The sequence below is a fragment of the Anabas testudineus genome, chromosome 5 (genome assembly GCF_900324465.2).
Source record: "Anabas testudineus chromosome 5, fAnaTes1.2, whole genome shotgun sequence".
Taxonomy (NCBI): Eukaryota; Metazoa; Chordata; class Actinopteri; order Anabantiformes; family Anabantidae; genus Anabas; species Anabas testudineus.
In genome coordinates this window covers 6,667,492-6,685,346 of record NC_046614.1, presented here as the reverse complement: position 1 = coordinate 6,685,346, position 17,855 = coordinate 6,667,492, and the positions used below count along the sequence as shown (strand labels likewise).

At 42.7% G+C, this 17,855-nt stretch overlaps 2 protein-coding genes across 3 annotated transcripts; one reads left to right on the top strand and one right to left on the bottom strand.

The window, feature by feature from the left end:
• The first annotated feature begins 2,410 nt into the window (after positions 1–2,410).
• LOC113155327 (bone morphogenetic protein 7-like) lies at positions 2,411–11,376 on the top strand. The gene is made up of 7 exons (XM_026349981.1): positions 2,411–2,947; positions 6,870–7,059; positions 8,483–8,631; positions 8,914–9,120; positions 9,249–9,322; positions 9,410–9,520; positions 9,609–11,376. Exons 1-7 carry the CDS (start codon positions 2,563–2,565, stop codon positions 9,756–9,758), a joined length of 1,266 nt encoding a protein of 421 aa, XP_026205766.1. The 5' UTR covers positions 2,411–2,562; the 3' UTR covers positions 9,759–11,376.
• Positions 11,377–11,486: 110 nt separating this feature from the next.
• On the bottom strand, positions 11,487–16,654 carry LOC113155326 (ataxin-1-like). 2 transcript variants are annotated; one of them, XM_026349978.1, is made up of 3 exons: positions 16,443–16,654; positions 13,882–15,064; positions 11,487–12,337 (listed from the first exon to the last, which is right to left on the bottom strand). In XM_026349978.1, exons 2-3 carry the CDS (start codon positions 14,947–14,949, stop codon positions 11,972–11,974), a joined length of 1,434 nt encoding a protein of 477 aa, XP_026205763.1. In that variant the 5' UTR covers positions 14,950–15,064; positions 16,443–16,654; the 3' UTR covers positions 11,487–11,971. The 2 variants fall into 2 exon arrangements, with proteins under 2 accessions (XP_026205763.1, XP_026205764.1); XM_026349979.1 differs by having other exon boundaries at positions 16,562–16,654.
• Between the last annotated feature and the right edge of the window lie 1,201 nt (positions 16,655–17,855).

The following is a 17,855-nucleotide window of genomic DNA, read 5'->3' as shown; positions in this document are numbered from 1 at the left end:
AGTTACCGCTTGGAGGCAGCGCATCACACAAAGTCCGATCAATACAACTCCAACTCAAATAAGTTACTAAATACATGCTGCCAATTGCATTTAAAGTAGTCCAACGTTTGATGATGCTGGTATAATAAATGTGCAAGTCAAGCCCAGATTTGACAAATTTTCAAAGTGGAAAATTATGGAAATTCAATTGCATAATAATAATAAAAACAGCCCCCGGTAAAGGCGGAGATTATTTTTAACTGGGTAATGAGCTGGTTAATTAATTATTATTGTGCACCTTCTCATTTCTTGTGCAATTATTTATATTTTTATTAAAATCCTATATCTACAAAGTAAAGTAACTAGTAGCTAAAACCACAAAATAGGCTCAGTAAAATATTTCTATCTGAACTGTAGTGGGGTAAAGGTACAAGTACATACATTGCACAGTATGTAAGTAAGTTAAATTACTTACCATCTGTGGGTAGCAAATACTTACAGACTTACTGGTGGAGTGCACATCTATAAGGTTATAAGTTCTATTAAAAGTCTAAAAAAAAATCCACAAAAGTAAAAAAACAGAAGGGTATTACTATTAGATTAGATTAGATTACTATTACTAGCCTAAAAGTAGGTAAGAAATAACTTTATCTAACAGTGAAAGGTAAATAAATGAAGCAATATCTTCACCTTTTTTCTTTCTTTTTTGATGGTCCCATAGAAAAATTGTTGTGGTCAGCTGCCACATTCAAGTTGCTATTGTGCAACGACATGTTGCCAGGAGGAACTAGGGATCAATCTACTGACCCTGCAAATGTACAGTAGAAGTCTGAAGTATAAAACAGGATTCTCAAACTCAAAAATTGTATATGTGTACATGTATAAATTGTTGTATGTGAAACTGTGCACAACGAGGGTATCTACATCACTTTCCCTTCAAGTGTGCAATACTTTAAAGTAGGTCCAGGGCTTCGCACAAGCAATAAATCTCATTAATCACAATTAAGGCAGTATAGCCTAATTATTTATGGTGGTGGAGGATCAGTTTCAACCTTTTGGCACAACAACAGAGCCTAAAATAATAATTGGATGGTCAGTACATATTAATATTCATAAATATAGAGAATACATTGAAATACATTTAATTATAAGGTACATCCTCATGGCTGAAAAGCATCTAACTGTGGAGCAGCTCTGCTACCTGACAGAGCTGCTACACAATAGTTTAAATCTCTTTCAGTAATGAGCAAGATGAAGATGTGGCTGGAGAGACAACGATTTGCAGAATGGTATGCAGCCTCCCATTAAGAAACCCTTCAGAAAAACAGATTTTTTTTTTACAGATTTAAATAGTTACTATTATGAAGATGTATACGATTTACAAATGTCTGTAGTGGACAGGGAGGAGAATCTTATGTTTATATGGATCTGAAGGAATGACTCATGTCAAGTGACCTCTGCTGGGAAAACATCTGACTCGTGTCTGGTCCTTACGCACTGTCACTTTTTATTGTTGAATAATTTTAATTGGAATACATTCATTACTCGAGAAAGTTTAAAACACAGGTTGAGAAACATGAAAGCTAAATCGTAAAAGGCCATTTCTGTTTGGTATCTATGATCCTTTAACTGCTTCTACTGAGTTTTACGAGCTGATCCAGTCACAGCTGTCCTCAAACCAGAGTTAAGCACATGTATAATCTGTACTTAAGTGCTGGATTCTTGCTTTGTCATTCATTTCCCCCCACCCCCCTTAACTGTCTATTAAAGCAGCCACAGTACTCTACACATTGTTGTAGTATTCATAGGCCTTTGACGTGTCCCTTCATGTACCTGGGCTGCTGCTGCTTATCACTCAGACCCCTCAACAATTAGGGTGGGCCTGAGTTTATTGTTTGAGTTCAAAGGTGTCTTCATTAGAGAAGGCACTGGGGGGTTTCCCATGTTTGCTCTCAGACTTCTCATTTAGTGTTGGAGTGTCACAGCATGCACAGTGATAATTTAGCTGTCCTTATCTGTGCTTAAAAAATGTAAAATCAGTAGTCATGACTGTTGATGACCAGGGGGTGGGCATAACGAAGAGACAGTCTGGCTGCCAGGTTTGCAGGTAAAGAAGAAGGAAAAAAAGTGCTAATCACACATTGATTAGATCCCACTTTCATCAACAGCCAATCGATCATGGCCAAACAAAAAAACGATATATGGGACACTTGAGATTGAAAGGTCCACACCGTAGCCATCTTATTACCAAGACAGAGACGTGCACTTCACTAATCCATTCTCGCTCTCGCATTTTAATTACCTTCACCCCCACACCTTGTCCCACTCTTTCCAGGCTCGTTTTATCGCACTCTGAACCCCTCTGCCCCTCCCCTGACACAGCCGCAATAAAATCCATCCCCAGGCTGCCATCTAGAAGAGCGCACGGCGGTACGGGGCAGTGCGCAGCAGGAGAAGATGAGGGATTGATACTCTGAGTGCACAGAGTACAGGGTAATTGACTTCTCGAGATATAGGAGGACTTTCCATAAAAGAACCCGGTCTTCAGTCTTATTTTTCCGACTTGTTAGAGCGGCGCGTAAAATGGTGACGAGCGCCTTCGCGACAATGATCACCCTCCTCTCATGGGGCCACTGCGTATTGGGCACGCAGGTCGCCTTCTCCAACTTCTCCATAGACAACGAAGTGCGCTCCAGCTTCATCCAGAGGCGGCTGCGGAGCCAGGAGCGCAGGGAGATGCAGCGGGAGATCCTCTCCATCCTGGGGCTGCCGCACCGTCCGCGGCCGATCGTCCACACCAAGCAAAACGCTGCGCCGATGTTCATGATGGGCCTGTACAATACGATCTCCACAGACGCGTATTCTTATTATAAACCGTTTTTACCGACCCAAGGATCTCCCGTTGTGACCCCACAGGACAGCCGCTTCCTCGATGACGCAGATATGGTGATGAGCTTTGTCAACCTCGGTGAGTTAACAACTTGAGTTTTAGACCAAGAAGAAGTGTTTTTACATTTTTGAATGTACAAATCTGCGTATAACTTGTATATTACAAATATTTACTGGGATTATAGTGGCTTGATAGCGTCATATAATTTGAGAGATATTTTATTTTACCTCCCAAATAAAGACAAAGGCCTATGTGCCTGTAACACTCAGTACTGAATGTAAAGAAGTTCATTTTTGTCTCATGTGTATAATTTTTGTTATGAGTATGAATGTTCTTGGGAAACTGTCAGAACATTTCATTTTATTTTGTTGTTCTGCACTAGTTTTATCTTTGTCATCTGATCAATTCAAGATATAAGGCTTGAAATACTTTTCATTTAGTTGTGACGTCCATTACAGGCAATACCCAACAGCAGAGTGCACTGGTGAAGTGTGTTTGTCATTGTGAAAGCCACTGCGCCTCTGACTTTTTGGCTTTTCAGGTCACTTTCTTCACTTGAAATCAAGCATTATGCATTCCAAGCTGTAAATGTTATGACAACATGCCTGTATCCGATTTCAGCAGAATGCCTTCAAAGCTCTGGGGAGAGGCTTTAGCATGGCTTTGTTTCGCATGACTAGGAATTGAACAGGCATTTCCAAAACCCCCGGAGAGGGAGCAACAAGTTGCAAACTGCATCTAAACACCTTGTTGCTGTGCTAATCTCTGTTAGTGCAGGTGCTGGTGCGTGCATTCTTGCACTCTTGCTTGTTTGTATATGGGTTTAAATCACAGGGGTCACAGGTGGGAGTTTGGGCTCGCTCAGACATTACTGAATTTATTAAAGGAAAATCCTATCTTTGTTTCCCCTGGAGATCCTACAGCTGCTCTGATATCACTATGGTGAGACAAGCAGACTCCATGGTGCCTGTGGCTCAATATGTGGTCACATCCAGAACCAGGCCTAGTCTTCTTAATGTCCGACTCCTGCTTCAGGGCTTGGACGAGCGTTATGGGTCAGACTAAATTTGTTAGTCTGAGGAACTTTTAATCAAGTGTTTGTTAATCATTGAGGCTAAATTGAATTCTGCAAATTAAGATTCATTTGGAGTTTCAGTCACCTCATAACGATATAGTAGTTAATCCAAAACACTCTGAGACAGTAAAGAATCTGAAAAGTGCATAGCATAACATTTTAATTTACTCATTTGTGAACCTTAGTTGATAGTCTTTAACTAATGAGATCTGGAAACATTGATTCAGTAAACTCGTAGCAGATCCGTGTGGTTCCACATCTAAAGAATGTGATTATAAAGGGGAAGAAGGAAAAAAAAAGGGACACAATGCGTGTGTATTATTTTTCTCTCTAGCCTTCTGTGCTGATGATTGGCAGAGTTTTTAGTCTAGCTTTGGCTCCCACGTTGTGCTGGAGTGACTCCCTCTTGGTGGTCTCTGGATGATCACTTCAAGACCAAACTGGATTATGGTATTTCCCTTCCAAAGACCACAGCTTCCAGTGTGAGGCAGAGCTAAAGTAGAGCCGCCTACACAGGTATATCCTGCAGGGGCAAAGTACATAGAGCAGCTATTTCTTTCATATTTCAGATAAATTAATTAAGTAAAATCAATTATGTTGCAAAGAGCAGGAAGTTTTTTACACCCTCTTTTCCATTCGTTAGCATTTATTTGAGAGCTTGTGCAGTCATATTTAAAGGGTACGCACACACATTCTGTATATCACATCACTTCACACATGCTGATACATGTACACGGCTGCATATGTTTACTCCAGCTGGAATGCCAAACCACAGGTCGTACTCCAGAATCACAGGCAGAAAGCATTGTCATGCAACATTACACAAGGCAGCTGCTATTTCGCTGCACATTTAAAGTTTCTATTCTACATATGCATAAAGAAATAGACGGAATTTGTTGCAGAGGCTTCACTGATCTTATCAGTCTCCGCTCTTCTACGTCTGTTTATTGCTGTTCAAGTCTTTTCCTGGAGACGAGTACACATGAGTTCACTGTGGGTTTCGTTGCGTCGTCCACGGCACACCTGCAGAGCATGGGAAACGGCTTAATGGCCCTGAAATGTCACTGGCTTTATTAAAAATAAAGAACGAGCGCAAAATGATTTCTTAGCAGTTAGAGCGATGACTGTTTCGCTGAAGAACAGAAGGAGTATTGTGCTTTAGAGAGTAAGCAGGAAGAAATGTGTTTTTCCTGCTAAGCTGATCTGTAGGTAGCATAAGGAGATCATATGAAGAATTTCTTTTGCCCTGCCAGAAAATCTCATTATCCTCCTCATTATTTATACATCCATGTGCAAAACAATTGCTTTCCCTTTTGCCTTTTACTCTGCTGTAATTGCAAGGCCCACAGATGTGATAGTTTCACTCCTCTTCTACATTCTGCAGCAGATTTAGGAAAAGCGTGCAGCGTTTAGTTTAGCAAAAAGCCTTTTGCTGGATTAGGGTTGACAAACTTATTCATAGATCTGAAAGGGCACAACATTTTAATAAGTTAGGACTCGTACACGCACTGAACAGCTGATGCATGTATAACTCCTAGACCGACTGTTTCTGTTTGAAAAGATCACATTTTTGTCATTTTTTTTCTAGGCTTTGTTTTTGTGTAGACACTGTGATACATCTTAAAACCACCCACGCTGACTGGTAAAAAAACAACAACCCACTTCTATAAAATTTCAGTAGGTTAATGATAGCTCCACGGATGTGTGGCCTTTCAGTTTCAGGAGTGATGTGAAGTGTTGAAATGCCTCCCAGAGGGAAGTTTGCATATCTGAGGTCTGATCTCTGCAGCTAATGGTCCCTAACGTAAACACACCAAGTCCTTACAAGCAATTATTGCTTTCATAAAAACACCCCTCGTTCCCTTCCAGCATTTAATTGCGGTCAAACAAATGACTCGCAGGGTTCAGAATGCACTCTTCTTAACGATGCCTGGCTTGTGTGTATTTTCTGTCGAGTCAATGTGCATGTGCTCTGCTGTGGAGGAGGAAAGCTTTGGTTCTTGCAGTGGGTGCTGTGTGTATGCTTGTCTGCATGCTGAAACAATAGTGGACCATCAGTAGGATTGTAGGGTGATGTCATGATGATGTCATGGCGTATGCCACCGGGCAGGATGTGTTCTAAGTGGCTAATCGCTGCCCCGCTCTGCACACCTTCACCAGAGACCTCCACGACTCTTTCCAAGGACAAACACATTACTAACGCTGTAAAAACATGACACTGAAAAGCTTCGGGGTCTTTCTGACCACCATCCTCCTGGAAACTCTGAGTGTTGGAGAGCTTCATCCGAGCTCAGGGCGGGGCGGAAACCCCGCTGTGCCACCAGTCGCTGCTGCTTCACTTTATCCTCTGCAATCAGAATGAAATCACTGCATGGTGATGCATGGCAAAATGATCAGGGTGGCGTGGTTGGTACAGACTCTGCTAGTTAAGTAACACATGAATTTGTGTGGGTTTCTATACTTTGTGTGAGTGTATGTTTGTAAAAGCACACTGGCTGCTGTGGTTTTCCGGGCAGTGCCTTAACAGACCTTTTCTTGTGGTCAGCACATGTGTGCAATTTAAACAAGGAGGCAAACTAAGCGTGTTTCTTCTCCCCCACATTGGCATGTATGGCAGACTCGACTTAACTGATGTTTAGATCAATCACTTCAGTCGTAACGGCCCAATTTTTCCTATTTCTGACACAGTGCTTCCGTGATGTGGGAAGAGTGACACACATTAGACAATCGGTTGCGACAGACACTGCCAGCAGTTTGCATTTTCCATGGCTGTACAAACTTTCTCTTTGAGGGTCAAAAAGAGGCTTTTGCTTTGTGTCAGCTTTGGATAAAACAATAAACCATCGTGGTGATATCATAAGTGGGTGGAATAATTGATGCACACCGCCGTGCACATTTACTTACACCTGTCTCTATCCCTGACAGTGGATGAGGATCAAGATCTCCTGTACAAGCAGCATCCAAAGGAGTTTCGTTTTGACCTTTCCCGTATTCCAGAGGGAGAGGCCGTCACCGCAGCAGAGTTCAGGATTTTCAAGGATTTCATCCAGGAACACTACGAGAACGAGACGTTCAGAGTCAGTCTCTACCAGGTCCTGCAGGAGCCTGTCAACAGGTATGTAGAGATGATCCTCTCAACTCAAACCCATGTCGAATTCGACATGAGTTTGACTTATTAATGTTACCAAAAAACACAGCCAACAGTTTGACAGAGATTATTTCTTCAATTAATCTAGTTAACCCGACATATAGTGAGGATTCTATTGAAATGATTTTCATTCACCTGTGCTGCATTAAGGTAAATATCTTACATGACTGTGACTACAGTATCTGCATGGCTTGATTCATCTTTACTTAGATGAACTTATGCTTTAAGGTCTTTATGTGGCTGTGATGTTTGGTACTGCTGCGTATGATTATCCTCTTATGTTAGTGATATAGTCTGTGTAGTGTGGTCGAGTTTAAATAAACACACCGTGCCACTAAGTGTTACTCGGTGGAAGCTGGTTGTTACTGCTGCTGTACGTGCACGCAGATCTGGCTGCACTGGCTGTGTCTGTCTACATTTCCCCGCAGGTTATTTCTGCTGATGTTAGTGTCAGCACCGTAGCTGTTTACACAGACATTAGTGTCAATTACAGAAACAGAGTTCTCTCCAGAGCAGGTTTACTCTCACACACACACACACACACACACACAGTCAAAGCAGGGCAGTCCCCAGGAGACCTGCACTTATAACACGCAGCCCTGACCGCAAATAACAGTCTGTACCCACGAAACGTCACTTTACTCTCTGTCTGTTACACAGGTGGGTTTTCCTCCACGCTTCTGTTTGTCTCACTGTCTTTCAGCTTCGGTGTTACTTTCACACTGTGTTCTTGTTTCAAACCACATCTGAAACGAAATACCGGCTGAAGAAGGGTTCGTACTCTGTTGTGATCCTCTAACTGTTGAGAGCCCCCTGTTCGCCACAGATCAAAGTTTTACTAACCACACACATCATGACAACTCTTCACCCCATTAACCATGAGCAGAAGGATGCATGTGCACACAGTAGTTTTAAGTCGTCGACTGAGGGGCTGACGATGGTGTTAAGGGCAACACTATTGTTATTCATATAGACACACAAAGGCCACTCCACACAGACGAGCAGGCGGCAGGCTAGACGTCTGCCCGTGGGTCTGAAACTCAATCTGTAAACAAAGCTATTGTCTGTGAAATCTTCACTACGCATCAGAGCAGGAGTTTTTCTTATTGGGTTAAGAAAATGCCCCTTTGATAGTGGCTGTTTGCTGTTGAGGGGATACATGAACCAGGAGGTTACCTCTGGAGGGGATTTTACCCCAGATGTTGTGATTTGTGCTTGAGGCTTAATAGACTATAAATTCAGTCAGTATTGTCTTGAATTGGTGATGTCAGGTCTTTAGGAAACAAGACCCATTCTGAGTGGGATCAATAACATACCAGGAGACCATCAGAAATGTATGTTTTAATGAAGTAGGCTTGACTCTAAGAACATTATATTATGCTCTCCCCAGTGAAGTGGACCTGCTACTGCTGGACCAGAGAGAACTTTGGGCTGCAGAGGAGGGCTGGCTGGTTTTTGACCTGACCGCCACCAGTAACTTGTGGGTGGTCAACCCTGAGCAGAACCTCGGCTTGCACCTGGTCCTGGAGGACATCAATGGTCAGTCACTGCCATATATTCTTAGAGGAGATCTATATTAGTATACAGTATAAAGACCACAGTCTTTCTCTAGAGTCATGATTTATGGTTTTCATTAATGCTATTTATAGTCTATAGAGAAATGACATGTTGAATAAATCTGTGTGGAAAGTTAATATTAATAAGTTCCAGGGTTATAGTGGTTGTTTTTGTTGTAAAGTTAAGATTAATAAACTGCTGTTTAGTAGAAAATCTGTTTGTTTAGACTCTCATAAAACTTGTTCCCTCTGTTTCCCCCTGTAGGCCACAGGAGGAACCCCAAACTGGCAGGTCTGATCACAGGCAGCGGGCCTCAAAACCAGCAGCCCTTCATGGTTGCCTTTTTTAAAGCAAATGAGGTCAGATTTCGCAGCATCCGCTCTGCTCATGGCCACAAGGGGCGTCCGTCGAACCGCTCCAAACCCCAGAGGACTGTTCAAGACGCACTGAAGGCAGTGGAGGCTGCAACAGGTGCCTAAACACTTTAAAGCTCATCAGCACAGAGTGAAGTCTTGACCTATAATGACTCTGATGCCTTTAATTCTTCTCCTTTACCAATATTTTTGTGTGACGTCCTATTTGCATGTTTTCAATTTCAGATAACCTTGGGATTTCAAAAGACGGCTGTAAAAAACATGAGCTGTATGTCAGTTTCCGAGATTTGGGATGGCAGGTATGACACAAAACTTACATTAAACTTAATTTCACATTTCATTGCATTTTTGCAGAACTGACATCTGCATGTGGTTTTACTCTTCAGGACTGGATCATTGCACCAGAGGGATATGCAGCATACTACTGCGAAGGAGAATGTGCTTTCCCTCTGAACTCTTACATGAATGCCACCAATCATGCTATTGTGCAAACTCTGGTAAGTCCCAAACAGCCCCAGATGACAGGCACTTTCCCGACAACCCGCACTTTCTGTAAGGTCTGATTTATGCTTCCTATACCCACAGGTGCATTTTATCAACCCGGAGACGGTGCCCAAGCCCTGCTGTGCCCCTACCCAGCTCCATGGCATCTCTGTGCTTTACTTTGACGACAGCTCCAATGTCATCCTCAAGAAGTACCGCAACATGGTTGTCAGAGCCTGCGGCTGTCACTGACTGCTCTTTCCCATCCTATCATTGGTGCAAATCTGGAGGGATGTTTGAGAAAGGCTGAAGCAGAGGAACCAGAGAAAAGGCGATTGACTGCTCGGCCACCAGGGAGCTCCTGTCACAGACTGAGCTTTAATCTGCTGTATTTATGACCAGCAGCTGAGCCTCTCATGCGATATTAACCGCTACAACAGCCCAATCAGAGCAATTGGTTACAAAGAAAGGCTGAACAAAATATGTTCTTTGTTTTCCTTTGAGCCCGACTAGAAAAGAGGACACTATGTGAATTTTGAGCAGCGTGGAGTTACTGCAGGAACGCAAACAAAACATGAATTGCTAAAACATGTTGTTAAAAGTTACAATTACTTTCCCTTTTTGCAGTGATCATAAACAAATATCTGCATTAAAATTTTAATGTGCAGTGGGCAAGAGAATATGAAGAGCTGCCTGGGAGAAACAATTTGATAACACATTACCAAGCACATAAAACTTTTAATTCTCCATCGTCCTGTTGCACCACTGCACCTTGTCTTTTGCAACAGCTGGGTGAACTGAATGCACTGATCAGATAAAAACAACAACAACAACAACAAAACTGTTCTGCAACAAACCTCACAGGTTCGGTAGGCAAGCCAGATGGACCGCATCAGGTATAAAACATCTTGCATCTCGTTTGTGTGCCACTGACGGAGAGGAGTGCAGTGACGAATAACAACAGAGACTGTTAACAGTGTATGGGATGGAGAGGACTGGCCAGTTTGTTTTCTGGTGCTGAAACATATCACTAGGCTTGTGGCCTAGTATCTACAAGATGTCATTTATTCATGTACATGAGGTGGACATCAGGGATGTCGCCCGCTGCAGCTCCTTTCTTGTGTGCTGCAGGTGGGCAAACTGAAGCTGTAATTTTATTTTTGTTAGTTAAATAAATGGAAGCTATCAAAGAAAAAATGACCTCAATAATGTTTTATCCAACATCACTGTATTCAAAGCAAAGCAAACATTCAATCTGATGTACTAAATTATGGTTAAATGTGATTGATGGTTCTGGACATGTAACTAAATGGAAGTAGTGAGTTAAAAATATGCCGGGGGTATTACATGAAATATTTATTTAACAGTGAGAAAGACCCAATCTGTGCTCAGGTGTACAGCAACCTGGCTGCCTTAAAGGTGACATCATAGTTGAAGCTGTCCACATTTCAATTTCGTCCCCATCAGTTACTAAAGTGAACTGTGAGTACATTACATCATTTAGATAATAGAACATACACTGATTACAGATTGTGCCTTTTAAAAATATTCAGAATAATACAAGCATCACCACTCCTAACAGTGGGACAGACAGTTAAAATACTCATCACTACAAAAAGCAAAGCACATACTGTTTATAACGTGTGCATAAAACAACCAGGCAAATAAAGACATTCACGTGGACGTTCACTGAGGAGCTGAAAGCTTCCAGCACAGGCCACACAGACACAGATTACTTATGTGTCACTGTAAATAGAAAATAGAGGTAGAAGCATAAATTCTACTGATACAATCAAAAAATGGTGCTGATTGTCAACACGAAACTCCCCCTGAAACAGAAAAAACATGATCACGCTCTTAAGGGTTTTTGCAGTAATCTGAAAGCTATGTTTTGTGATTCTGAAGAATTCGTTAGATACCATTAGATAGAAGAGAAATAAACTTGAAGCGATATTGTCAGCAGTGGGACCTGAGGGAGTGTTTTTTTTTTTTTTTTTTGATCATCAAGGAATGTGGGCTGATTCTGTCAGAACAGCTGGAGAAAATACAAACTAAAAGAAGATTCTTTAATATATTCAGTGTCAGTGAAGCAGCACCCTGTGGGAATGTAGATTTACACTTTGGTTCTTCACTTATTTTACAAAAAGAGTCTAATGAATAAGATGAATGAATAAGACTTAATTCTTGGATCAGGCTCACAGAAGGTGTGATGTCTGACTCTGATTTAATTCACATAGTCAGCGTGTGATCCCTGACTTAACTTAACAAATATGTGTTAAAATAACCTCAAAGGGATCCTGAGAGTCAACCTTATCTTTCCCCTGTGACTTTTACTGCTTAGATACGTTTTAAAAAGACAGTCAAGCACAGAAATAGGATTCAGGAGGTAGCAAATACAGGCTGAATATAGAAGAGCTTGAAAGAGATTGGCTCACTCCCTGCACATAAACCGCTGCACCTCTTCTCTACATGCAATTGGTTCCTGGACCTCTAAGCTCAGGGGCTGAATAATGTCTCCTCCGGACTGCTTCTGCCTCCTGCTTCTGCCCCCCAGCTGGCCACTGTGGCTCTGAGGGAACCTGTGGGTGTGGTACATTTAGGAGTTCACACCTCTCTTCCCCTGACTTCCAGGGTGAGGTTTTTGGCTCCACGGTGGCTGATGTTGGTGCCTGTGAGGCAGAGGAGACGGGGGTGAGAGCCAGGCAAACGTCCCCCACAGTGAGCTGGCGGCACTGCAGGCCACAGAGACGGGCAGTCCTCTGAGGGCTGCAGGAGGACCAGCCCTGCCCACGCACAAAGAATGGATACTCCACATAGACATCCACCAGCTCCTGGAGGAGACACATGCATGGGCACATTAGAGTGAGACAAAGAAATGCAGGATATAGATTTGTTCACAAGGGGGTGGCATTGTTACAGTTTGGAAAACTACCTGTGTTGATTTCCTGTCAAAGTGGAGTTTCATCTCGTCACTGAAGTCAATTTCAACGATTTAACTAATAGAGAACATTTGAGGCCATTAACACGCAATCTTTTTTTAATGTACTTATCTGATGCATTACATGTTTTAGTTTAAATCAAGGTAAGAAATGCCACAGGTTGTTCTCCACAGGTACCAGATAAGTAAGAATGATTATTATCTTACTCAAAAGTTATTATTTTCACTACAGGCCAAAAATCACAATTAAATGTACAAATTAAAAGTCCAGGGTGAAGCCACAGCCAGTAAAACTATTTTTCTTAAAATTTCAAACAACCCCTACAGTGTTTTAAGGTCTTTTTTATTTTATTTAAGTCCTACAGAAACGTGCTACTGTTTGTGGCTAATTCTACACAGGAAGGGAATTATTACATATATTTCTTTGTTGTAAACAAATGACATAAAATCATCGTCAACCAACAAAGACAGTGTTCAACATAGTGTCACTTTACTTTCTAACCTCCAGCGTTGTTTGTTTTTGACACTGAAGCTTTTGATAAATGCACTGTAATACATAGTCCATTAGATATTCATGTTGTGGTTGAGGAGTGGTTTCAACTGCACTGTCATAACTAAAAAAAAACTACTGTATGTAGACTAGTTGATAATTTACTGTAGATGTACTCTAGACTTTCAAACATCTAAACCATTTCACACGAAATATGCTGTGTGTACCCTGAACAACACATTTATTCACATTGGTCTAACTAATATGACATTTCCTTGCAATTTTTCGTTTGTATTGTTTGGAACAACATCTGATTTACTTAAAAGAACGCAAATGTGCATATGCACATATAACTGACTTTATGTTATACATTAACTTTCTGTTCTCACAGTATCTCTAGATAAAAATTAATGAAGATGCATCACTGTAACAGCTACACTAGTGACTGGGGAAAGATCTGATCCTACTATATTATCACATTTGGCTGCGTAAGGCGTAATATATTTTTGCTGGCAGAAATATAATCTTCTCTCCCGTCTTGGCAAATTCCTGGAGTGAAGTGTGCTTCACAACAGCAAGTAGAGATAACTGGCAAGTCTTTCACTTGTGTTGGGTCAGTGAGGCAACATGTCTGAAATGTGCCAGTGTGCGTGGACACTACAACTAGCTTGTGTCTTTCTGGGAGACTGGGCATTATTTAGTGCATGGATGTCATCCACTGGTGTACTAATATTATCGCTCGATTGATTTAAGTTATTGTTAGTCAAAAACAATAAGTAGATGCAAAGCATCATTCTTAGTAAAAGCTTGAAAAAAGCCATTTTCAGTCATATTCAAAATTCATGGAATAACAATGACGTGTAAGCAACATTTGGTGGATATAGAATTATGAGCTATACATGAAGGCTGTTGTGAACGGTGAATACTACAGAGTGATTTTCCTTCACCTGGGACTGCTGGTCGTGAAGCAGGATGAGGAGGCGTGAAATCGAGGAGGAGGAGGCTGAAAGCGAGATGCTCTGTACTGTGCAGCAGCTAAGGCGTAGGTCTGGACAGGCCAGCGAGCCGAGCAGGAAATCCTCGGTCTGCAAGTGCTCCACTCTTCTCAGGCGCCCATCTCTGAGCTCGATCAGAGAGCCGGCCACAAAGTGAGGGAGCAGCCAGGGGAAACGGTTAGGAAAGGAAGAAGAAACGTGCTCAGAGGAGGGGAGAGCAGGTGCTCTTGTTGGGTCCTCTTTCATGGAGGTGTATGTGCCATTTGAGTTATCCCCAGGGGAAACTCCTATGAGGGAATGTCCAGAAACAGGATATTTGACAACCCTTGTGGATTTGTGCAACGTATTATGTTGCAGCATAAGGTCGTCTTGTGGAGAGGGAGGTAGACATGCGCTTAACAGTGGAGGACTTGCTTTGTCGCTCCTGGGATCGACTTTTCTGTCTCTTCTCCTCACGTACACTCCTTTATTCTTGCCATTGGTCTGCCTCTCTGTAGCCAAGCTCTTGTCTCTTAATGTCTTGAGCTGCTCCCAGTCGTACCCTCCACCCACCCTTTGGAAGCCCTCAGTCACCAGAGAGACAGGGTTGAATCTGGAGGGGTGGAGACGCTGGCCAGGGTGGAGTGCGGGTGTGCCAGAGAAGTGGCTGTGGTGCTGATAGTGGTGGGAGAGGTTCCATCCAGGGTGCAGGGGGTTGAACTCTCTCCACTCTGCCCAGCCATGATGCTCCCTGAAGGTGGATAGCACAGGAGGTTTGGACCTGGTGGACGTGTGAGTCGGCATCCAGGGTTGGTAGAGAGCAGGAACTCGTCTCGGCACTGGCTGAAAGGGGCTTGTGTGTTTTGTTTTCAACTCGCTGTGGCTTTTGTACGGGTACGGTGCCTTGAATGTTGCAGCATCACACTGCTGCTGCTGCTGTGGCGGTGAGCTCGGCCTTTGGTCCCTCTTTTTGAGTGGTAGGCTGTCCCTGTCTGGGACTAGAGCAGGGCTGGGTGTGAAGCTCATTGGCTCACGTTGCATGTCACTCAATCTTGCACTGCATACCCCTCTACAGGAGTTGAGGAGGTGTTGAGATCATGTGACACAGACTCCATTAGTCTCATGGCAATTGTTGCAGGTCCAGGTTCATCATGATCTAAGAGAAGAAACAAATATCAGTGCCCCTTATAATCATCACACACAAGGCATTAAGCTAGACTATTTACTGTCTTGTTATATGATCCGGTACCTCCTTGTGAGACTACTGTGATTAAATATTACATATAAACAACTTTCAAGACTTTCTAATTATTATACATAGGGTTACGTCCAGGTTTCAGCCTGATGGACCTCTATTCAACATGGTAGAAAGTATAGCACAGCGTGCTTGGTGAGCGAACAGGTGTAGTGACGCCAAAGCAAATTAAGAGGTTGAGGGTGGGTGAAAAGTTAGAGCTTAGATTTTATCAGTAAATTCAACTCCACTACAACCTCCATTGAGGTTAATAATATATGTCAGTCAAGTTGTTGTGGTGACATTTTCCACTAGACTCGTCTAAATTGCAGCAGGATGTTAAACACACACAGACCCAGCCTGCGTTTTTCTCATGGGACTGAAGTGATCTCCAACACCCCTAGCTACTGAAACCTCATCATCCTTCTTACATGCGTGCACAGCAGTGACTCACTACACTCAGGGGGGCTAAATATAAGCACCTTGTGGCCACGTACACACAACAGTTTCCTACCAACTTAGCGACTCTGCAGACGTTATCATTCACACAAGGTGATGCAGGGAGGTAAAGAGCAATGCAGGACATTTACAGCCTGTCAATGCAAAGCTCATCTCAATGCCCTCTGTTATGTCATCATCATCGCTTAGCGCTTTCACTGAATGGACCTCTTTGACTCTTTCTGACAGCCATGTGTTTGATATGAGATGATTCTCTATTACGTGTGTGGAGGAGGAGGGGCGAGGGAATCAGACAACACCCTCACACTGACATTCCTCTGTGAGCGCTGAGCATTATATCACGAGACATAAATAGATAAGTATTTGTCAGCTAAATGCACCGCAGTGTAAATGTAAATTCATTCAAATGGCATTGAGGTGTCGGCTACTTACTCACAGTGACACACACATATATCATCAGATCATGACCAAAACAGGCCTGCACTGTAATGTTGTCCAGGCTCAGTAACCTTATGAGGTGATCACTTCACTATAGTTAATCTCACTACAGTTAAAGGTTGTTAATCTATGGAAATTAAATGTATACACAGTGATGTTTAGTGTGTTTGGAGCTATCATGATAATAATAATCTGCACTGAAGATGGGATTATTTGCATATCAGTAGTGACAATATTGTACTTAGCTTGAGTTATTTATTTATGAAACTCTACAAGGCTAGACTAGTGCATACATTTCATAACTAGTGCCTTTGGAGTAATAATCTGGAATTTTTGCAGGATTTCTTTGCTACACAAATCAAAATGAACTAGTTTTCAGAGAAGCTTCACGTAGGAGACTTACCTACACGTTCCTCCATCCATCCATCCTTCCCTGCGCTCATCCATCCTCACACAGCTCGTCCATCCATGTTCACAAAATGAAGACAGAGGCTGCACACACACACACACACACACACACACCTGTCTGGCTTCTGTCTTCCTTTCGAGGGCTGCAGGTGAAAAGGCAAAATAGAGGAGAAGCAGAGCAGAGGCATCCAGACAAGCTCAACAGACTGTCTATCAGACACTCTCTCCTTTTCTTTTCTTTTCTCTTCTCCTCTTCTCTCTCTCTCTCTCTCTCTTCCCTCCTACTCGCGTTTACATTTTACACTCCCACTCCACTCAGTCAGTCAGTCAGTCAGTCCTGTTAACCTTTCTCAGACAGATTTGATGTCTCTCTCTCTCTCTACCTTACATTCCTTCTCTCTCTCTCTCTCTCTCTCTCTCTCTCTCAAGCTCTCACATCTGAACTTGTTCACCCTGTGTTTGCTGTTGAGTAGCCATCTCAGCCTCTCTTCCATTTGTAGTCACCCTCATCTTCCTCTCTCCATATTCCACACACACTCTCTACCTCTCTCTCTGTGCAGCTCTCTGTTGTTGGGTGTATAATTAGAAATGAGACTGCTGTGCAACTCCTCAGCTGATGGTAGGCGTATGACTGCCTGATGGCTTTGGCGTTATGCCTGGTATACTGAAGGTGGGAAAACGTTGCTTTAGCTTGGACATGCACATGTAAAAAAAAAAACCCAGAATATTTCTGCAAAACAGAAATATTGCTATAACATCCACAATCCGATAGCTAATACTTTCTCATGGGACAGCTAATGTTTCCTGCTCAATGAGCAAGACATGACACAAAGTGATTGCTTTTAAATGGGTGCTAACTGCTTTTGATCATAGTGCTCAAAGGTCAGCATTAAGTACTAAGGCCAGTTCTCTGCAGATAAAGGAGGCCCTTTCGTGGCTGTGCAGACACCATAAACAATGTCCCTTCACCCTCACCCACGCTCTGCTGCCTGCTCGCCTTCTATATATTTTCCCTCACTTTCCTCTTGCTTGCCTGTTTCTTTCATCTCACTTTAAAACACAAGAAAGACGAGTTGGCTTTTGCTTCGTGGCTGCTCGGTAGCACAGCAGTCCTGGTCTCAGCTATTGATTTTGCAGGGCCTCAGCAGGTGAACCCCCAGTTATGAGAAAGCCCACGCATGATTTTGTTTGAGGTGAAGAGGATTTCTCACTTTGAGTCACATCATGCTTCCTGTGCCTACTCACTCTTTCTCTCTGTATCTGTTTTCTCTCTGTCTGCTGAACACTTTCTCTGCGCACGCAAACACGCACGGTGGAGAAAGTACAGGGTTTGGTGAGATGCTGCATCGCAGTCTTCGCCACGACTAGCACATTTAGGCTAAACTACCTCAACCACTGACATTTACAA